The sequence below is a fragment of the Macaca nemestrina genome, chromosome 5 (genome assembly GCF_043159975.1).
Source record: "Macaca nemestrina isolate mMacNem1 chromosome 5, mMacNem.hap1, whole genome shotgun sequence".
NCBI classification, from domain to species: domain Eukaryota; kingdom Metazoa; phylum Chordata; class Mammalia; order Primates; family Cercopithecidae; genus Macaca; species Macaca nemestrina.
Window position 1 is genome coordinate 21,147,444 of NC_092129.1, and position 23,234 is coordinate 21,170,677.

The 23,234-nt window shown below is 39.7% G+C and overlaps 2 protein-coding genes across 5 annotated transcripts in view; one reads left to right on the forward strand and one right to left on the reverse strand.

Moving 5' to 3' along the window:
* The window catches only part of LOC105465475 (trafficking protein particle complex subunit 3L), a 100,562-nt gene that overhangs the window by 31,853 nt on the left and 45,475 nt on the right, over positions 1-23,234 (reverse strand). For all 3 annotated transcript variants that reach the window (XM_071096349.1, XM_011713922.2, XM_071096348.1), the window contains exon 4: positions 616-801. In XM_071096349.1, coding sequence (XP_070952450.1) covers positions 616-801 — 186 coding nt within the window. The remainder of the gene's footprint in view (positions 1-615; positions 802-23,234) is intronic.
* On the forward strand, positions 9,384-18,803 carry CALHM5 (calcium homeostasis modulator family member 5). Of its 2 annotated transcripts, XR_977537.3 has the most exons (3): positions 9,384-10,043; positions 13,399-15,793; positions 16,939-18,803. XR_977537.3 is itself a non-coding variant. In XM_011713921.3 (2 exons), exons 1-2 carry the CDS (start codon positions 9,504-9,506, stop codon positions 13,786-13,788), a joined length of 930 nt encoding a protein of 309 aa, XP_011712223.2. In that variant the 5' UTR covers positions 9,384-9,503; the 3' UTR covers positions 13,789-16,930. The 2 variants fall into 2 exon arrangements, 1 of the variants encoding a protein (XP_011712223.2); XM_011713921.3 differs by lacking the exon at positions 16,939-18,803 and having other exon boundaries at positions 13,399-16,930.

Genomic DNA, 23,234 nt, shown 5'->3' on the forward strand with positions numbered 1-23,234 from the left:
GCAGCAACTATGTCTTGTTCATCTGTGTATACTCAGTGCCTGACACTTAGCAGATACTAATAACTGTTTTAGTTAAACCAATTAATAATTCAGGTGTAAAATCCAGCCTCCAAAATGGCCAATGATCCCTACCATCTGTTATTCACACCCTTAGGTAACCCACTCCTCCATGGCACCAGGGTTGGCCACATAAGTGGCCATGTTGTGATTAGATCTACAAAGAGGTCCATGTGGCCAGGAACCTCATGAAGCCTCCTGCCAACTGCCAGCAAGGCACTGGGGGTGTGTGAGTGAACTTGGAAGTAGATTCTCCAGCCTCAGTCAAGTTGCCAGAGGTTGCAGCCCTGGCCAGCAGCTTGACTGCACGTGTACTAAGCCATGAAAGACTCTGAGTGACAACAACCTAGCTAAGCTGCTCCCAGATTTCTGATCCTCAGAAACTGTGTGAGAAAATAAATGTTTGTTTTTATAGCTGCTACATTTTGGGGGTACTTTGTAACACGTTATTAGATAACTAATGTACCCAGCAAAATGAATTATGCATATTGGTTATCTTATTTTAGTCTTAGAAGGACTAAGAGATTCTTCATTCATTCTTCACTTATTCAACTTTACCATTTCCAAGGCACCTCTGATAATCCCACACAGCAAGTTGCAGTAGCACAGAGAAGATCGTCCAGCAGGGAGCTCTTCCACAAACTCCACCAGAGGATTCTTGTCTAGAATCAGGGAAAATTCATTTCTGCTTGAATTGTTACAGGTCACACTTGGTGTAATTCCCAGATACATCTTGAAAGCAACCTGATAAGAAGAAAACAAAATTACTAAAACTTGGTCTAGAACAAATAACTATTAGCAGACTAAACAAATACCCTGTTCTAGGCATTGCAGCACAATGGTTAAGTACATGGAGTCTATAGTCAGGAAATATGGCTTCACCCTTAGCTTTGCAATTTATTGATCCTATGCTGTGAAATTTTTAAATATTTTTACTTGTGAATCACTTCCAAGATTCTTGAATAGGAACAGCTCCGGTCTACAGCTCCCAGTGAGATCAACAGAGAAGATAGGTGATTTCCAACTGAGATACCTGGTTCATCTCACTGGGACTGGTTGGACAGTGGGTGCAGCCCATGGAGAGCGAGCCAAATCAGGGCAGGGCATCATCTCACGTGGGAAGCTCAAGGGATCAGGGGATTTCCCTTTCCTAGCCAAGGGAAGCCATGAGTGACTGTACTTGGAGGAACGGTACACTTTTGCCCAAATACTGCACTTTTCTCGTGGTCTTCACATCCGGCAGAACAGGAGATTCCTTCCCTCAGGAGATTCCCTCCCTCAGGAGATTCCCTCCAAAGCCTGTGCCTAGCTTGGCAGGTCCCACACCCACAGAGCCTTGCTCACTGCTAGCACAGCAGACTGAGATTAACCTGGGATGCTGAAACTTGGTGGGGAGAGAGGTGTCCACCATTGCTGAGGCTTGAGTAGGCAGTTCTATGCTCACAGTGTAAACAAAGAGGCAGGGAAGCCCTAACTGGGTGGAGCCCACCACAGGTCAGCAAGGCCTACTGCCTTCCTAGATTCCACCTCTGGGGGCAGGGCATATCTGAACAAAAGGCAGAAGACAACTTCTGCAGACTTAAACGTTCCTGCCTGACAGCTCTGAAGAGAGCAGTGGTTCTCCCAGCATGGTGTTAGAGCTCCAATAACAGAGAGACTGCCTCCTCAAGTGGGTCCCTGACCCCCATGTAGCCTGACTGGGAGACACCTCCCTGTAGGAGCTGACAGACACCTCATACAGGCAGGTGCCCCTCTGGGACGAAGCTTCCAGAACAAGGATCAGACAACAATATTTGCTGTTCTGCAGCCTCTGCTGGTGATACCCAGGCAAACAGAGTCTGGAGTGGACCTCCAGAAAACTCCAACAGACCTGCAGCGGAGGGGCTTGTCTGTTAGAAGGAAAACTAACAAACAGAAAGGAATAGCATCAACATCAACAAAAAGGACATCCACACCAAAACCCCATCCGTAGGTCACCAACATCAAAGACCAAAGATAGATAAAACCACAAACATGGGGAGAAACCAGAGCGGAAAAGCCGAAAATCCCAAAAACCAGAACACCTCTTCTCCTCCAAAGGACCACAACTCTTCACCAGCAGGGGAACAAAACTGGAGATGGAGAATGAGTTTGACAAGTTGACAGAAGTAGGCTTCAGAGGTCAGTAATAACAAACTTCTCTGAGCTAAAGGAGCATGTTCTAACCCATCGCAAGGAAGCTAAAAACCTTGAAAAAGATTTAGACAAATGGCTAACTAGAATAACCAGTGTAGAGAAGCACTTTAATGAACTGATGGAGCTGAAAACCATAGTACAAGAACTTCATGAAGCACACACAAGTTTCAGTAGCTGATTGGATCAAGCAGAAAAAATGATATCAGTGACTGAAGATCAAATTAATGAAATAAAGTGAGAAGGCAAGATTAGAGAAAAAAAAGAGTAAAAAGAAATGAACAAAGCCTCCAAGAAATATGGGACTATGTAAAAAGACCAAATCTACCATCAGTGTACCTGAAAGTGATGGGGAGAATGGAAGCAAGTTAGAAAACTCTCTTCCGGATATTATCCAGGAGAACTTCCCCAATCTAGCAAGGCAAGCCAACATCCAAATTCAAGAAATACAAAGAACACCACAAAGATACTCCTTGAGAAGAGCAACCCCAAGACACATAATTCTCAGATTCACCAAGGTTAAAATGAAGGAAAAAATGTTGAGGACAGCCAGAGAAAAATGTTGGGTTACCCACAAAAGGAAGCCCCTCAGACTAACAAAGGATCTCTCTGCAGAAACTCTACACACCAGAAGAGAGTGGGAGCCAATATTTAACATTCTTAAAGAAAAGGATTTTCGACATAGAATTTCATATCCAGCCAAATGAAGCTTCATAAGTGGAGGAGAAATAAAATCCTTTTCAGACAAGCAAATGCTGAGAGATTTTGTCACTACCAGGCCTGCCTTACAAGAGCTCCTGAAGGAAGCACTAGACATGGAAAGGAACAACCAGTACTAGCCACTGCAAAAATATGCCAAATTGTAAAGACCACTGACACTATGAAGAAACTGCATCAACTACTGGGCAAAATAACCATCTAGCATCATAATGACAGGATCAAATTCACACATAACAATACTAACCTTAAATGTAAATGGGCTAAATGCCCCAATTAAAAGACACAGACTGGCAAATTGGGTAGAGAGTCAAGACCCATCGGCTGGGTGTGATGGCTCACGCCTGTAGTCCCAGCACTTTGGGAGGCCGAGGCAGGCGAATCACGAGGTCAGGAGATCAAGACCATCCTGGCTAACATGGCAAAATCCCGTCTCTACTAAAAATACCAAAAAATTAGCTGGGCATGGTGGCTGGCACCTGTAGTCCCAGCTACTCGGGAGGCTGAGGCAGGAGAATGGTGTGAACCCAGGAGGCATAGCTTGCAGTGAGCCGAGATCACACCACTGCACTCCAGCCTGGCCGACAGAGCGAGACTCCGTCTCAAAAAAAAAAAAAAAAAAGAATCAAGACCCATCAGTGTGCTGTATTCAGGAGACCCATCTCACGTGCAGAGACACACAGAGGCTCAAAATAAAGGGATGGAGGAAGATTTACCAAGCAAATGTAAAGAAAAAAAAATAGCAGGGGTCACAATCCTGATTTCTGATAAAACAGACTTTAAACCAACAAAGATCAAAGGAGACAAAGAAGGCCATTACATAATGGTAAAGAGATCAATTCAACAAGAAGAGCTAATGATCCTAAATATATATGCACCCAATACAGGAGCATCCAGATTCATAAAGCAAGTCCTTAGAGACCTACAAAGAGACTTAGACTCCCACACAATAATAATGGAAGACTTTAACACCTCACTGTCAATCTTAGACACATCAATGAGACAGAAAATTAACAAGGATATCCAGGACTTGAACTCAGCTTTGGACCTAGCAGACATAATAGACATCTACAGAACTCTCTACCCCAAATCAATAGAATATACATCCTTCTCAGCACCACATTGCACTTATTCCAAAATTGACCACATAGTTGGAAGTAAAGCACTCCTCAGCAAATGTAAAAGAACAGAAATTATAACAAACTGTCTCTCAGACCACAGTGCAATCAAATTAGAACTCAGGAGCAAAAAACTCACTCAAAACTGCACAACTACATGGAAACTGAGCAACGTGCTCCAATGACTACTGTGTAAACAATGAAATGAAGGCAGAAATAAAGATGTTCTTAGAAACCAATGAGAACAAGACACAATGTACCAGAACCTCTGGGACACATTTAAAGCAGTGTGTAGAGGGAAATTTATAGCACTAAATGCCCACAAGAGAAAGCAAGAAACATCTATAATCAGCACCCTAACATTACAATTTAAAGAACTAGAAAAGCAAGAGCAAACAAAGTCAAAAGCTAGCAGAAGACAAGAAATAACTAAGATCAGAGCAGAACTGAAGGAGATAGACACACAGACACAGACACACACACACACACACACACACACCCTTCAAAAAATCAATGAATCTAGGAACTGGTTTTTTGAAAAGATCAACAAAACAGATCTACCACTAGCAAGACTAATAAACAAGAAAAGAGAGAATCATCAAATAGACACAATAAAAAATGATAAAGGGGAATATCACCACCGATCCCACAGAAATACAAACTACCATCAGAGAATACTATAAACACCTCTACACAAATAAACTAGAAAATCTAGAAGAAATGGATAAATTCCTGGATGCATACACCCTCCCAAGACTAAACCAGTAAGCAATTGAATCTCTGAATAGACCAATAATAGGTTCTGAAATTGAGGCAATAATTAATAGCCTACCAACCAAAAAAAGTCCAGGACCAGATGGACTCACAGCCAAATTCTACACAGAGGTATGAAAAGAAGCTGGTACCATTCCTCTGAAACTATTCCAATCAGCTGAAAAAGAGGGAATCCTCCCTAACTCATTTTATGAGGCCAGTATCATCCTAATATCAAAGCCTGGCAGAGACACAACATAAAAGAGAATTTTAAGCCAATATCCCTGATGAACATCAATACAAAAATCCTCAATAAAATACTGGCAAACCAAATCCAGCAGCACAACAAAAAGCTTATCCACCATGATCAAGTCGGCTTCATCCCTGGAATGCAGGGCTGGTTCAACATATGTAATCCATCACATAAACAGAACCAAAGACAAAAACCACGTGATTATCTCAATGGATGCAGAAAACGCCTTCGAAAAAATTCAAAAGCCCTTCATGCTACAAACTCTCAATAAACTAGGTATTGATGGGATGTATTTCAAAATAATAAGAGCTATTTATGGTAAACCCACACCCAATATCATATTGAATGGGCAGAAATGAGAAGACTCCCTTTGAAAACCGGCACAAGATAAAGATGCCCTCTCTCACCACTCCTATTCAACAAAGTATTGGAAGTTCTGGCCAGGGCAATCAGGCAGGAGAAAGAAATAAAGAGTATTCAATTAGGAAAAGAGGAAGTCAAATTGTCCCTATTTGCAGATGACATGATTGTATATTTAGAAAACCCCATCATCCGGTGGCTCAAGCCTGTAATCCCAGCACTTTGGGAGGCCGAGACGGGCGGATCACGAGGTCAGGAGATCGAGACCATCTTGGCTAACACGGTGAAACCCCGTCTCTACTAAAAATACAAAAAACTAGCCAGGCGAGGTGGCGGGCGCCTGTAGTCCCAGCTACTCCGGAGGCTGAGGCAGGAGAATGGCCTAAACCCGGGAGGCGGAGCTTGCAGTGAGCTGAGATCCGGCCACTGCACTCCAGCCCGGGCTACAGAGCAAGACTCCGTCTCAAAAAAAAAAAAAAAAAAAAAGAAAACCCCATCATCTCAGCCCAAAATCTCCTTAAGCTGATAAGCAACTTCAGCAAAGTCTCAGGATACAAAATCAATGTGCAAAAATCACAAGCATTCTTATACACCAGTAACAGACAGAGAGCCAAATCATGAGTGAACTCTCATTCACAATTCCTACAAAGAGAATAAAATACCTAGGAATATAACTTACAAGGGATGTGACGGACCTCTTCAAGGACAACTGCAAACCACTGCTCAAGTAAATAAGAGAGGACACAAACAAATGGAAAAACATTCCATGCTCATGAATAGAAAGAATCAATATAATGAAAATGGCCAAACTGCCCAAGGTAATTTATAGATTCAATGCTATCCCCATCAAGCTACCACCTTCTTTCTTCAAAGAATTGGAAAAAACCACTTTAAATTTCATATGAAACCCAAGAAGAGCCCACATAGCCAAGACAATCCTAAGCAAAAAGAACAAAGCTGGAGGCATCACGCTACTTGACTTCAAACTATACTATGAGGTTACAGTAACCAAAAGAGCATGGTACTGGTACCAAAACAGATATATAGACAAACGGAACAGAACAGAGGTCTCAGAATAACACCACACATGTACAATCATCTGATCTTTGACAAACCTGACAAAAACAAGCAGGGTGAAAGGATTCCCTATTTAATAAATGGTGTTGGGAAAACTGGCTAACCATATGTAGAAAGCTGAAACTGGATCCCTTCCTTATACCTTATACAAAAACTAACTCAAGATGGATTAACGACTTAAATGTAAAACCTAAAACCATGAAAATCCTAGAAGAAAACCTAGGCAATATCATTCACGACATAGGCATGGGCAAAGACTTCATGACTATAACACCAAAAGCAATGGCAACAAAAGCCAAAATAAACAAGTGGGATCTAATTAAACTAAAGAGTTTCTGCACAGCAAAAGAAACTATCATCAGAGTGAGCAGGCAACCTACAGAATGGGAGAAAATTTTTTCAATCTACTCAACTGACAAAGAGCTAATATCCAGAATCTACGAAGAACTTAAACAAATTTACAAAGAAAAAAAAAACCCATCAAAAAGTGGGCAAAGCATATGAACAGACACTTCTCAAAAGAAGATATTTATGCAGCCAACAGACATATGAAAAAATGCCCATCATCACTGTTCATCAGAGAATTGCAAATCAAAACCACAATGAAATACCCTCTCATGCCAGTTAGAATGGCAATCATTAAAAAATCAGGAAACAATAGATGCTGGAGAGGACGTGGAGAAATAGGAACACTTTTACACTGTTGGTGGGAGTGTAAATTAGTTCAACAATTGTGGAAGACAGTGTGGCATTTCCTCAATGATCTAGAACCAGAAATACCATTTGACCCAGCAATCCCATTACTGGGTATATACCCAAAGGATTATCAATCATGCTACTATAAAGACACATGCACATGTATGTTTATTATGGCACTATTCACAAGAGCAAAGACTTGGAATCAACCCAAATGTCCATCAATAATAGACTGGATAAAGAAAATGTGGCACATATACACCATGGAATACCATGCAACCATCAAAAAGGATGAGTTCATGTCCTCTGCAGGTACATGGATGAAGCTGGAAACCATCATTCTCAGCAAGATATCACAAGAACAGACAACCAAACACCACATGTTCTCGCTCATAAGTGGGAGCTGAACAATGAGAACACATGGACACAGGGAGGGGAACATCACACAATGGGGCCTGTCAGGGGCTGGGGGCCTGGGGGAGGGATAGCGTTAGGAGAAATACCCAATGTAAATGACGAGGTGATGGGTGCACCAAACCATCATGGCACATATATACCTGTGAGACAAAACTGTATGTTGTGCACATGTACCCTAGAACTTAAAGTATAAAAATAAATAAATAAAAATACTATTTTTACTTGTATAGAATTTTGTAAGAGGCTAATTTTCTGTGGAAATGTAAACTAAAACCACAATGTGATACCACCTTATCCCAGTAATAATGGCTGTTACTAAAAAGGAAAAAACAATAGATATTGGTATGAATTTGGTGAAAACAGAATTTTGGTAGAATGCTGGTAGGAATGTAAATTAGTACAACCTCTATAAAAAATAGTATGGAGATTTCTTTCTTTCCTTCTATTTATTTATCTATGAGATAGGGTCTTGCTCTATCACCCAGACTGGAATGCAGTGGCATGATTTGGCTCACCACAACCTCAGCCTCCTGGGCTCAAGCAATCTTCCCATCTCTGCCTCCCAAGTAGCTGGGACTACAGGTGCATGTAGTCAAACCAAAATTTTTTGGGTTTTTTTACGTAGAGATGGAGATTCACCATGTTGCCTAGGCTGGTCTCGAACTCTTGGGCTCAAGCAATGCACCTGCCTCGGCCTCCCAAAATGCTGAGATTACAGGCATGAACCACCGCACTTTTCTTTAGTTCTTAAAGAAAGAACTTCAAGTACTAAAAGTAGATCTATTATTCAATCCAGCAATCTCACTACTGGGTATCTATCCAAAGAAAAAGAAGTCATTATATATTTAAAAAAAAAATCTGCACATGTATATTTATTGCAACACAATTCACAATTGCAAAGATATGAAAGCAATCTAAGTAACCATCAACTGATGAATAAAGAAAATGTAGTGTATATACACCATGGAATACTACTCAGTCATAAAAAAGAATGAAATAATGTCTTTTGCAGCAACTTGATGGAGCTAGAGGCTGTTATTCCAAGCAAAGTAACTTGGAAATGGAAAACCAAAAACTGTAGTTCTCACTTATCAGTGGGAGTTAAGCTGTGGGTACATAAAGGCATATGGAGTGGTATAATGGATTTTGGAGACTCAGAAAGAGGGAGAGTGGAATTGGGGTGAGGGATAAAATAATACATATTGGGTACACATACATATCCGGTGATGGGTGCACTAAAATCTCAGAATTCAGCACTCTCTCTCTCTCTCTCTCTCTATATATATATAGACACACACACACACACACACACACACGCATAATTCATCCATGTAACCAAAACCCACTTGTACCCCAAAGCTATTGACATATATATATATAATTTTCATGTGTATTTATATATATGAAAAAAGAAAGCAAATCCCTGTCTTCCAAATCTCAAGTCATAGCAAGAGGAAAAAAATTCAAGGTTTGCAGATTTGATTTGTCTCCTGATCAATCGGCTGAAACCTCTTTCTGTTAATGTTGATTCCTTACACTGGAAAATTCCTAGACTATTATTTGTATGAGTGAGAATTTCTCTTCTGACTTTCAATCCAAGCCACATGGAAAGAATGTAAAAATGGAGCCTGTGCACTTTGAATTTATTCTCAGCCTTTAGGCTGCAGTATCACAGCCCTATTTCCACCAGTAGGAGGCATTATCTAAACATGTTGAGAAACAGTCATTCCTAAGGAATGACACTGTTTCCTTATCTGGCTCAATTCAGTCTGAGAAGAAGGACTGTTGTTTCTGATGAAGAAAGAGCTCCACTCTCAGCTACTGCCACAGCAGCTCTGCCAATAACAAAGGCACAGCATTTTCCCTCTTTGTGCATCTCCAACATGGATGCTTTTCAGGGCATTTTAAAATTCTTCCTTAATCAGAAAACTGTTATTGGCTACAGCTTCATGGCTCTGCTGACCGTGGGAAGTGAGCGTCTCTTTTCTGTTGTGGCTTTTAAGTGCCCCTGCAGCACTGAGAATATGACCTATGGGCTGGTTTTCCTCTTTGCTCCTGCCTGGGTGTTACTGATCCTGGGATTCTTTCTGAACAATAGGTCATGGAGACTCTTCACAGGCTGCTGTGTGAATCCCAGGAAAATCTTTCCCAGAGGCCACAGCTGCCGTTTCTTCTACGTCCTTGGCCAGATCACTCTGAGCTCATTGGTGGCTCCAGTGATGTGGCTTTCTGTGGCTTTGCTCAATGGAACTTTCTATGAATGTGCCATGAGCGGGACGAGAAGTTCGGGACTCCTGGAGCTGATTTGCAAGGGTAAGCCCAAAGAGTGCTGGGAAGAACTTCACAAAGTTTCTTGTGGCAAAACTAGCATGCTACCTACCATCAATGAAGAACTGAAACTGTCCCTTCAGGCCCAATCTCAGGTAAGAAAACACAAACTCGCCATTTTCTCTCAGCATGAGCTTGAAGTATTCTCTCTGTCCTCCTTTCAGCCAGGGCTGAGTCTGTGTCCTGTCCGAATATTTTGAAACTAAATGGAAACTGAAACCTGATGCAGCATTGAGACTATCTCAGGAAAAGCTTTTGAAAGGCTGGATGGTTCAGTAAAGTTGCTGACTGGATTATCTCTTTTCCGGTTCTGAAAAGAAAATATCCACTGGATTGTCCATATGTAAATAGTAAATACTTAAGTACTTTAAAACATTCTCTCTGGGTTGACTTTGTAAATAAATAATGTCTAACACTAAATCATAAATTGAGTGTTAATGGCAGAGCTGTAACTGGAAATTACTGCCTTCTGTCAATTATTTATATTCAAGTTCGTTTCTCAAACACACACATATATTATTCATCTATTAAAATGTAGCTGAATGAAATGAGTTAATACTTTTCAAAGTTGCGTGTAATATAATCAGTGTAGAGAGTCTCTTGAATGATTTCTGGCAACCGCTCTCTCTGTGTATAAATATTACCAAGATTGAGAAGAATTTCCCTTGTAAAGTAGGAATCAGCAGTTTTTAAATAGCTTCTGTGAAAAAGTGACCGTACTCTCTAGGGAGATTATGTTTTATACTCTTTGTGCTATACAGCTAAAGAGGTTCTTAATTACTTCAGAAGCTCAAGATTGGGGCATTGTTTTATGTAACAGAAAGAAATCATATCTTTACCTAATTGATGCAGGGAAGTAGCCTGTCATTCCTCCAGGCACATGAACACAAATCCAGATGTACAGCCTTAGGAAGGACTGACCTCCCATTTATAGGTAGTAAGAATTGCATTCCCAAAAGCAAAACAAGCGGTAAGAGTTGATAAGCAGATCTACAAATTGTCAGGAACGCTATCTGCGTCAGAATAAAGGCACTGAAATAGCATTATTCAACAAGGATTTGCCTTGGTAACAACACATCAAGGCAAAGTCTGTTTTTAAAATCATATACTCCAAAGCTGGTTGGCAGTAAAGTCATACTCTTCATAAATTGGTAAGTCAAAAAATTCTCCAAAACAAAATCTTTTCTTTAATGCATAAAGCACATCTTAGATAAAATATATCAGGCTCCCAAATGTCTTGTGTCTTTTACTGAAGAAGGGTATAACTTACAACTCTTATGATAGAATGATTGATTTATGGTTTATGTCCTCAGGCACCAGGCTCCATTCAGTCAGTGCCAGGCCCAAACACCTATCACTGTGTGAGCTTCTCCGCCCTAAACACAGGCACTTGGAAACCATGCACATCATGTCATAACTTAGACTGAGCACACTGACTTGCTGATTCTTCGTCAGAATGAGAAGGACCTGGGGCTGATTCCTGTGGGAAGATGCATAAGGAATGTGGGCAAGAGGAGTCGTATCAACAGCAGGTGCTGAATACAGAGGTTCAGATAGGCAGGAGGCAACATATAGTCCAGACCAATAATAGTTGGACATGTGCCTGGAGGTGGAAAAGAACATTCATCCATGGGTGGGGCAGATAAACAAAAATTCTAGCTGGATGAGTCTCTATTCTTAAGGAAGATAGAATGGAGTAGTGGAAAGAGCTCAGTCTTGGAATTGTCTGGCTTTGGGTTTGTATGCTGACGCTATCAATCACCAGCTATGTGACCTAGAACTAGTGGTTCGACCTCTTTGAGTCCCAGTTTTCTCATAGTTGGTGGTAATATCACCTACTTTGGAGAGTAGTTGGAAGATTTTGAGATGATAGACATAAACGGGCATAAAGTTTCTGGTACACAGTAGGTGTTCCAAGTCAATGAGGAAAACTGCCAGGGTTTGGGGGAGAACATATGCAAAATAAGACACTATTGAGGGCTGCTATGGAAGCATCCACCATGCTCTAGTTTGACTCTGGGTACTGTGAATTGAGGGGAAGCATCGGTCAATGCAAAGGTCATGTGAAAGGGAGAAGGGGACCTGAAGCTGATGGAATAGTTTATAACTCAGCTGAAACTGGCTCCGATACTGAGATGAGATGGCGTACAGAAGCTTCAGCTGTGGAAAAAGAGGAAGATAGACAATGAAGGAAAGAGGAAGATACAAGGTAGCCAACCACAAGCCATTCAAGGACTTTCACATGATGGTAGTTGTGCCTCACTCATTAATTATAAGTACAGAAAGATATTATGAATTCATTAACACAATTACATAAGTGTATATACATTTGAAGAATAGCAGCATATAATATTAGCTAAAACTGAATGAATACATGTGTCCAGCATGATTTCATTAGGTCCACCAAATTACCCTTCAAGGTGAGTAACCCCCATTTCACAAGTGAAGAAACTGAGATACAAGAATATGCACAGTAAGGGGAAAGTTTAGATTTAAACCTGAGTAGTGCCAGTCCAGAGTTGGCATTGGTGCAGAGGTTGAGACCCTTCACAGACACTCTGTATCTGAGCCAGAAGTTGGGAACCACTGATTTAAAGCTTATTTGTGGTTTTGTTATGGTCTGAATGGGCTCATTTGTAGATTATTTCTATTTTCAAATAGGCTCATATGCTAAAGAATATTAAGGATCATTTAAACTAAATGTCAAGAGACACCTTGAAAAAAATGTTAGTTTTCCAAACATAAAATTAATTCCAATTGTGAAAACAGAATTAGAGCCAAAAAAGTTAGAAGATAATTTGAGCTATTTAAACTTTTGCTTTTAAGATCCAGGGGAGAAAAGCTGAACCGTTTCATATTCAGGAAACAGTTTGTTTTTTCTAATTATCAAAAATCAAGACAAATCATTTTCAAGATTTTAATGATCCTAATTTTTTCTCAGCCTTTAAATTCTTATGGCTTCAGCTTCCTGATTGTATCGTCTGTCTCCCTTTTCCATGGACAGTAATGACAGAAAAAAAATCAGTCACTAGCCATGTATATACATTTATCAATGCCTAAAAATGCGTGGCTGAAGAGCTGGTCATTTGCTCAAATGACCACATTTACTTATGCTCAGAATATTTTCCTCTCAGAGCTAATACTATCTGAGCTTGATTTCTGTAAGTCTTATGTAATCTATACTTTGTACTCTTTTCCGTCTGCCTGCCTTCTTTGCACCAGCAATGTTGGGGAGGAGAATAGAGATTAGGTAAACCCTAACTTTATTTTGAGTTTACCTAATAAATTCAAAAAGTGAGTTTAAAGTGTTTACAAATTAAGATGAATGATTTCAAATGAGGTATGCCAAAGAACATGGTAATAATTTAGCTATACACTTCTCAATAATACCACCCTAGCTCCCTAAATTACTTTGCTTTCATGTGTACTCAATATTTCTTTCTTGTTAAGATTATAGGATGGTGCCTGATTTGTTCAGCATCTTTCTTCTCTCTGCTCACCACATGTTATGCTCGCTGCCGATCTAAAGTTAGCTACCTCCAGCTGAGTTTTTGGAAGACATATGCACAAAAGGAGAAGGAGCAGTTGGAAAACACATTTCTGGACTATGCCAACAAGCTGAGCGAGAGGAACCTGAAATGCTTTTTTGAAAACAAGAGGCCAGATCCTTTTCCCATGCCTACGTTTGCTGCCTGGGAGGCTGCTTCAGAGCTGCATTCTTTCCACCAAAGCCGGCAACACTACAGCACCCTCCACAGAGTGGTGGACAATGGTCTGGAACTTAGCCCTGAGGATGATGAGACGACAATGGTCCTTGTGGGTACTGCCCACAATGTGTAGCTCATCCACCATCACTGACTCATGGTGCTGAGTGGGAGGCTCATTCTGGGATCCTCCTAACTTATCACCAGTAACCTGTGTATCTCTGTATTTTCTTACATTTGGAGTATCTTTACAAGACAATAACACAAAGGAAACTGCTTTGAAGGTCTTAAGTGGAGCATCAGTATGTGCTCAAATTGATGCTGAAGGGTGACAAAGATACTCTTGCATTGGTGGAGAGTTGGGCTCAGTAGGCCCAAATGTTGCTCCAAGATCTAAGATTTTATCATTCAACAGAGAGACTCATGTGAGAGGGCTCATTGGTCTCTGTAAATATTGGTTGCAGAATTTAGGGGCAGAAGCAATGGCTTGTGAGTGAGCAAGTTACTTTTAATACAGATTGCCTTACACAGTGGCTCCTGCAGTGTGATCAGCAGGAATCTTTGTCCTTCAAATCTATCCTTTTAAGGATGTATGAAATTCTGGAATTCATTCCCTCAGAATCTGAAGACCTCAGTTCTCAAAAATGAAAAGTTGCAAGAATATGATGCCTGAAACTGAAAGTTTTTCACGTTTTCACTGTATACTGAAAATACATCCCTGGAAGCAGAGCTGCATCATGATTTGTGTGAGCTTTATGTACTTTTGCCTTTGTGAACCACTTCCTACATTCAAAGTAGTAGTAACAAATACATATATATATAGAAATATATATTTATAACTGCATTGATAAATATATAACATTGATAAAAGTTATATATTTATAACTGCATTGACTAGCATTTTCTTCAGCCTAAAAGTTTATGTATTTTCTTCTGATTTTAAAAGAAATTAAAAACATTTAGTGGACCCTTACAAGTATTGTGGGTCAGGTTCTGATGAGAGCAATTTTCCAGGTTGCAAACTGCTTGCTGCCTTCTCAGTGAACTCCCATGGTGGAAAGTGCAAATCAACTCCCTTGAGCATTTTTTATAAGGCACTAATCCCATTCCTGGAGGCTCCACCTTCATGACCCAATTACTTCTCAAAGGCTCTGCTTCTTAATACTATCAGCTTGGGGGTTAGGATTTCAACATTCTCCCCCAACATGAAATTGGGGGGAGACACAAACATTCAGACTATACTAGGGTAAACTGACCCTGACTAAAGGTCTGGGGACACTGTCCAAAGCAGTACTGGCATAAAACTGTATTGCAGTCTTACATTTATCAGAAATAATGCAAATCTTGCATTCTACAATGTACTATATCCACGTCAGTATATACATACATATGTGTATGTGTATATGTACATAAATTCTCCTTAAATCTCTGGGAAGAATTGTGCTTAAAAAAAGAACTATGTTTTGTGCTGTGGCTCATACCTATATCAGTGGGAGTCTATGTCTCCTAGTTTGAGAAAACTGAATATTAACTTTTTATTAACATGAAACATGGTGGCAAACTGAATCCTACAAGTAGAGGACCCAGAACATATCTATGTTATTGTCGTTTACAAGAAGAAATATGTGTTTGATCTTTCTTCCTATTCCTGGTGCAGAGCTCCTAAAACCTTTGGGACCTCCCAAGTGATGTGTCTGGTAGTATGCAAATGAGATGACTGATGGTTAGTGGCTTCTGAATGGCCTCAGAATGGGGTCTGGTTGCCAGGGGAACCATCCATGTGTTTAGAGGGTTGGAACTTTCAGGCCCACTTCCAGACCTTGGGGAAGGGAGAGGGGCTGAAGGTTGAGTCGCTCACAAATGGATAATGATTTAATCAATCATGCCTAAGAATAAAGCTTCCCATAAAAATCCAAAGGACAGGGTTCAGAGAGCTTCTGCGTTGCTCAATACATGAGGGGTGGTGTGCCCAAAGGGACCGTGGAAGCACCATGCCCCTTCTGCCAAACCTGTTCCTGTGCATCTCTTCCATCTGACCGTTTCTGAGTTATATTCTTTTATGATAGATGGATGAAAGTAAATAAAGCTCTTTCCTGAGACTCATTGGAACTTCTGCTTTGTAGCCATGTCAGATAGAAGATGTGAGTAACTTTGGAAGCTACTGCTTGTGACTGGTGTCTGAAGTTGGGGGAGGTCTTATGGGACTGAGCCCTTAACCTGCTGGGGGTCTGCACTTAATGCCGATTAATGCCAGAATTGAATTTAAGATATCCAGTTGGTGTTGGAGAATTGGCCAATTGTGTGGGAGAAATTGGCCAATTGCGTGGGAGAAAACCCATACAATTGGTGGCAAGCAGTGTTTAGTGTTGAGTGTGAATGTCAATTAAAAAAGGTGTTTTTTCTACATACAATATCTTTGGGAACTTGGAGGTGCAGGGTCAGACGTCTGTGTGTGTATCTGGCAGGGACAGAACAGGGATTAGGGATGTGAAGGAGTAGAGTTTTCAGAATAAAGGGAGACAAAATTCAGCAAAGAATTCTCTTTCTTAATCTTTCTTGACTTGAAGTTTGTCTGCCTTTAAGTGTCTTCTGAGCTGGAAAAATACACATAGGAACCAAGGCCCATGCCTCTCTTGCAGTGCTTGAGAGGCTGAAACAGAAATTCTATAGAAGTAGGTTAGTTGTGAGAAACTGAGGATTGAGGAGTCATATCTGGGGCATATTTCTGCTACCCTCAACTCCAGGGACTTTCTGCACTCAGAAAGCTTACACTCATGACAATGACTGCCTCATTCAAGAAACTCCAAGCTGACTGGCAAGAAGCCGGCAGGCTGGGTACTTGGTGCTGCAGCTTCATAAGTAGCAGAGGAGCTCATCCTCCTCCTCTGGAAGAAGCCACTTAACAGGTTCTCATCCTGACTCCTGGTCCTAAATTTTTTAACAGTCCTTTACTCAGGAACAAAACAAGTCCAAGAAAACTTATCTGTCCCACGAATTGTCCTGGGAGCAGTGGAGCAAGATAGGGAGAGCAAATTGGTGTCTGCTCTTGAGTATCCTGAGGGAATGGGTATCCGGAGGCAGCAGCATGAGCCGGCTTTGATAGCAGAGACTTTAAGATGTGTGGACCATTAGTTGTCTTTGGATGTGCTCCCTAGAGGCTGCGCCTGACACAGGGAGCTGTGTATACATGATTTATTAAGAAGGAAATCCTCTTAGGAGAAATGTATTAGCAGGATACACACAAGAAAGAATGCAGTTTCAAGTGGAGTCTCAATCAATCCCACAGGAAATTCTGGGACTTCAGCCTCAGCTTGACCTATGGGGGCTCTGGAATGTCAGCTTCCTCCTGACCCAACTGTGCTCTGGGGCTTCCATTGCAGCCGAGAGTCGTTCCGGGGCAAGAGAGAGCGTTCCTCATAAAACTCCAGGTGAGGAGTCTCCATTGGTCCAAGGGTGATCTTCCAGAGGAGGTTACACCGCAGAACTGGGACGTTGGCACCCTGAATTTGGATATCTAGAGAGGGCACCCAAAGGTCATACTAATGTCTGCCACAACAGTCTCTTCCAGGTCTAGAATTGAAGCATATGGAGGGGGTCCTTGGGCTAGAGTTAACCCAAGCCCAGGCTGACTCCCTTTTTATACTTCTAATTTTCCCTGAAGATCTTGTCTTCTCCCTACCACCACTACCCTATTACACAAGAGGAAAGGATTGCAGAATGCTCTTGAAAAGAATGTGATGCTTTCCCATACAAGGAATATACTCAAGGAAAAATTGCATGGCACCTAATGCTGATTCTGTCCAATTTATCCCATGAATAAATTGTGTACACATATATATGATTCTTTTGTTTTTCCTGTGCAGTTCCTTCCTTTTTTCAGGCTCAACCACTTAATTCGGCTTTAGGATACATTCAGCTTATTCATATCAAATATCAAGTGCGGAAAAAAGGTCTTTAACAAAGATTACAAAAAGACATGGCAGACAAATCACTACATAATTATATGCATTATACCTTAAAGTAATATATTGTAAAATAAATGTGTCGAAAGCAACTTTTAAAACTTTTGCATGGTTTTCTATTTGAGACCTTTAAAGCATCACTGAAAATGTATACATTTAACAAGAGAACCATGACATTATTGATTCAGATTAGTTGTTTCAAAGCCTGATGATCCACTGATTTACTCTAAAAACTGCTTAAAGCAATCTAGAAGTCATTGGGTAGCAGAAAACTGCTATCGCTTCTCACATGATATATTTCGGGTACTTCAACTATTAATTATATTATTCTATTTAGACTTTGGTGGTTCTGAATTCTCTAAGGTAATTATCTTAATTTTCTAATATTTCCCTCTCATTTTTCTCTGTTGTACAAGCCAGGGGATATTTAACTTCCTTTGTGGGTAGTGCCTGGACTTCTCTCATTTTAGATCCCAAAATCATTAAGAAAAAGCTAAGAGGTTGGTGTGAGAGGTTTGATGGAAAGCATCTATCTGTGTTTGTCAGCAGCTCTCGATGCTGGCTGCACACTGGAATCACCTGGGGCCCTTTGACAATCTCAATGTCTGGTCCCATTTCCTAAGAACCTGATGTAACTTTTCTGGGTTAGGGCCTGAACATTGAAATTTCTTTTAAAAGCTTTCTAAGTGATTATAATGTGCAGTCGTGGTGAAGAACTACTGATTTTATATAGGGAGTCAGTGAAGGTGGTGAGGGGCTGTGAGGTTGAAATATTGGAAATGTTATCTGGATTTCAAACAGCAGAGTGTGATGAAGATTTAAAAACTGGCTCTCTGGGAAAAAAAGAGACGTCCTAATATGACATATTTGCCAATATACCATGGGTTTTCTTCGGCTGGGATGAACTTTCAGAAGTTTTACAGTGAGATTTTTTTTTTTTTTTTTGGATTTAAATTGGTTCTAGCTAAGCAATTTTGGGCTATCTTTGGTGTACCTGGGTCTCTCATTTTAATAAACGTTTAACAGTGGTATATTAGTCAGGGTTGTCCAGAGAAACAGAACCAACAGTACAACAGTATATATACATACATACATACACATGTGTGTGCATGTGTGTGTATGTGTGTGTATGTCTGTGTATGTGTATTCATGTGTATATATACATCAAATATATATGAAACGGGATTTATTGTGGGAATATATATTGTTATATATATTATTGTATACAACAAAATATAACAAATATATACCAAAATATATGTGCTATATATATATTGTGTGTGTATATATATATAAGAGGATTTATTGTGGGAATTGGCTCATGTGATTATGAAGGCTGAGAAGGCCCATGATATGCCACCTGTAAGCTGGAGAATCAGGTAAGTGAGTAGCGTGGCTTAAGCCCCAGAGTCTGAGGGCCTGAGAACTAGGGGAGTTGATGGCACAAATCCCAGAGCCAAAGGCAAAGGAACCTGAAGTTTTTATTTCTAAGGGCCAATAGAGAAGGAGAAGATTGGTCACCCAACTCCAGGAGACAGAGAAAAGATTGGTGACCCAACTCGAGGGGAGACAGAGAAAGAGAGAGAGAGAGAGAGAGAGCAAATTTGTCCATCCTCTCCCTTTTTGTCCTACCCAGGCCCTCAGTGGATTGTATTGTGCCTGCCCAGATTAGGTGAGGGAAGATTTTCCTTACTTACTCAGTCCACTGATTCAAATGCCAATCTTTTTTGGAAACACCCCCATATACATACCCAGAAATAATGCTTTAATAACTATCTGGCTACCCCTTAATCCAATCAAGTTGACATCTAAAATTAACCAGCACATGTGATAAATTAAACATGGTTCAATGGCTCCTTCTGGCAGATGTAGTCTTGTTATCCTCACTTTGAATCTGACCTTATGAACCATTCAACTATGGCAGACATGAAGGTAGGTTGTTAAGCAGTATCACAGTTTATGCCTTGGTCTCTTACAATGTTGCAATGCTCAACAGTCTGGTAAAAGCCACTGTGTAAGAACTGCAATTACGCTGGGACTACAAAGCTCTGAAAAGGCCCAAGCTAGCCAGTTGCAGGGGGTGGGGGCAGAGAGAGAGAGATAAAGATAAACAGAGAGAGAGAGAGAGAGAGATCCCAATGGCTCCAATTGTCCCAGATATTCTAGCTTAGGAGCCAGACATGTGAGCGAAGGAGTCATTTTAAGTATTCAGGCCCCAGTGTACGTGACATAGAGAAGGACCAGGAAGTCCAACCAACAATGAGAACAAAAGGCCCCAGATCTATGGCCCTAGTCAAATCATTGCAGCCATCTCCAAACATTTGACCCACTCCAGTGGAGGCTGCAGGCTTTGTAGAGAAGTCCTTGCTATGTCCTATCCAACTCCATGACCCCAAAAATCATGAGCTTAAATAAATGTTTGTGGCTTTAAGTCACTGAATTTTGGGGCAATATGAAGCGATAGAGCCTGAACACTAACATGAAAATCAAAATTTATAAAAAGACAAAAATTAGAGGCAAATTGTATTTATACATTTATACATTCTCACTATGCATAGAGAACATTTTCTTCAATAATGTTTTCTTTTTCCTTAGGTTCCAGTTAGCAGTATAGCATCTATAGCATGATTTGATAGATGCTGATAAGTATCTCTCTAAAATTTCTCCACCAAAGCTGGAGATTCACTTTTAATTATTTTTTTAATATTTTAATTATTAAACTTTTAATTATTAAAAATTTTAAAATAAATTTTGTTTGAAAGGAACACAAACATATTATTGGGAGGAGAAACACATTAAGCTATTATTTGTCATTAATATCTAGGAAAAAATAGCAAGCGAGGGTTTCAGACTAGGCTGGCCTTCAGTAAGCTGGAAACAGACTGTTCTTCTAGTCTTGTCCCTCAAAATGTTATCTTCAGACCGTCAACATCAGCATCACGATGAAGCTTGTTAGAAATACAGAATCAGACAGTATCTAAGACCCGTTGAGTCAAGCCGGCAGTTTAACATAATCCTTGCTGATTCCAGTTCAAGTTAAATTTGATAACACCAAGGCAGTGGTTCTAAAATTTTGGTCCATATAAAAATCATCCGGAGGGCTTATTAAAATGTGGATTGCTGAACTCCACCTCCAGGGTGTCTGATTCAGTAGGTCTGGAGTGAGGCAAAAGAATCTGCATTTCTAACAGGTTCTCAGGTGATACTGATGCTACCGGTCTAGTGACTACATCTTGAGAATAACTGCTCTACAGCACAGAGCAGGCTATTCTGGGGAAAGCAGGCTGTAAGAAACTCAGAATCTTGGGCTGCACTCCAGATCTACTGAATTGGTCATTAACCTGTCCAAGACTTTGGGGTGCCTTTCCATTCATTCAAGGATACCTTTTGTCCTTTAGGGATATTTTAAAGTTTACTTCATGTAAGTTTTACATGTTTCTTGTAAACTCTATTTGTAGGTGTTTTCTTTGTTCCTATTGTAAATGGTTTCTTTTTTCCACTACATCTTTCTAAGTGATTGTTATCTGAGTATGTGAAAAGCTATTGTCTTATGTTTATTAATTTTATCTCTCTACTAATTATTTTATTGTTTATAGGGCTTTTCAGAATTTGAAAGTAAACATTTTGCAACCTCTGATGACATAATCAATCTAGACAATAAATAATGAATTCTAAACTATTAGGTGAAAGCAGAATGGGGTCAGACCTATGCAATTTGAAGCCACTCATCCATATTAGCATCACTAAAAATCAAACCAGATATTACGTGCCTTAGGAGGCAAGGCAAGAACAAATACACAGTACCACCTGTGAAATATTGTTGCCTAAAAAGCTAAACCTAATCAAGTATTTAGACATTACTGCTAGTTTATAGGAAATGTGAGTAACAGAAAACAAGGCAATTAGCCCCACAAGAAAACAACCAGGTACATCTAGATACAGAACATTCCATTTTACAGATGACTCAGTTTCCCCACAGATTAACAGTATTAAAAAAGGAGAATGAAGGAGATATCAGTGACTTAATAACCAGATATGCTATATAGACCTTATTTGTATCTTGTTTCAAAACAACCACCTGTAACAAGATATCTTTGAGATATTTAGGAAAATATGAATATTAGATGATTTTTAGAGAATTATTAATTTTGCTATGTGTGATAATGGTGTGCTGGTTTATGTTTTAAAAAAGTTCTTCAGTTAGAGATGTATATTTAAATATTTATATGTGAACTGCCATGATGTTTAGAAGTTTCTTTAAAATACTCTAGAAAAAAGAAAGTTTAGGGAAAAAGCTGAAAGATGAAACAAGATTGGCAAAATATGGAAACTTTTGAAACTGGATGGCAGGTACATGGAATTCATTACATTATTCTCTTTACACTTGTATATGTTTGAAAATTTTCATAAGGTACACAACAAAATAAATGAAATCAGTTATTTTACTAAAGTTTCGTCAATCACCTCCTGCTTGGCTGGAGTTTACCTTCTAGTATCATTCTTAGCAAAGGCTCATAGGAACGCTATTCCCTGAATTCTTACATATTCAGCCTGTTGGCCTGTTCTCTAATTGAAGGACAGCTTGTCTGGTTCATACTTTCTCTACGTGAGTGTATTGTAAGCGTTACTTCATTGTCTTTTGTCATTGAATATTGCTGAGGTGCCACACCTTGATGTCTGATGCCATCTTTATTTTTTCTTTATTACTAACATGACATTTTATCCTATATTCTCATTGGTTTCTTTATCTTTCATGTCCAAAAATGTTAAATAGGCCTTTGGGTAGGTCTTTTTGGAACAATTTTTCCTGCTACAAGTTTACTCTTTCATTCTGGAGAATCATTTTCTTACATTTCAATAAAAGAGTTGGAAATTTTTCAACTTATTTTCCTTTCTGTGCTATATCATTTTCAAGAAACTATATTGTTTTGAATTTAAAACTAAACCACTCTATGTTACTACCGGAATTTCATTAATTTAATTTTAAAAACTAAGTCAACTTGAAGTCTTGGCTCTTGTTTCATCTAAGTGTCACAAGCATACTGGGAAGGAAGTATTACCTTTTCTATGTTTATAAATAATGCTAGAGCCCAAAAAGGCTAAGGTGGTTAAGCCATTGTTAAGTTATTGAGCATCAATTTGGACCTACATTTGTCTAATCCTAATTTCCATCACACAAATTCTGCCTCACTTTAGTATATTCTTGATTGTTCATATAACTTTTGAAAGCATGTTCCCTCATTTGTAAAATGAGGATGTTGAATTCGTACATCTCAAAGTCTCTTTCAACTCTGTTGTCCTAAATCTTACAGTCAGTAGTGTGTGAATTCCCAGTCAATTGGATTCTTAGTGTCCTCTTGGGAATAGAGGTCTATCTCCAAGTTTCCTGGCCTCTGTCTGGGCCCCTGGATTCTTTCCCATCCTGAACAGCTTTTCACCTTGGGTTTCTAAATACTTAGGATAGTTATACTCAAACTGTATTTCTACTGTATCACTGAAGTAAACTTTCCATTTTATTTTTTAAAAATTTCCTTAGATAAAAATGACAATTGATACAAAAGGAATTTTTGGCAGTGGAAAGTTTATAAAAGATTTCAAATAATCCCCAAACTTTAATTTT

What these genes read in the sequence shown, in the direction of transcription:
- CALHM5 (XM_011713921.3), top strand. Translation starts at nt 9,504, where the DNA reads ATGGATGCTTTTCAGGGCATTTTAAAATTCTTCCTTAATCAGAAAACT. An exon ending in CCCTTCAGGCCCAATCTCAG is followed by an intron (nt 10,044 to 13,398) that starts GTAAGAAAACAC and finishes TTTCTTGTTAAG; the next exon opens with ATTATAGGATGGTGCCTGAT.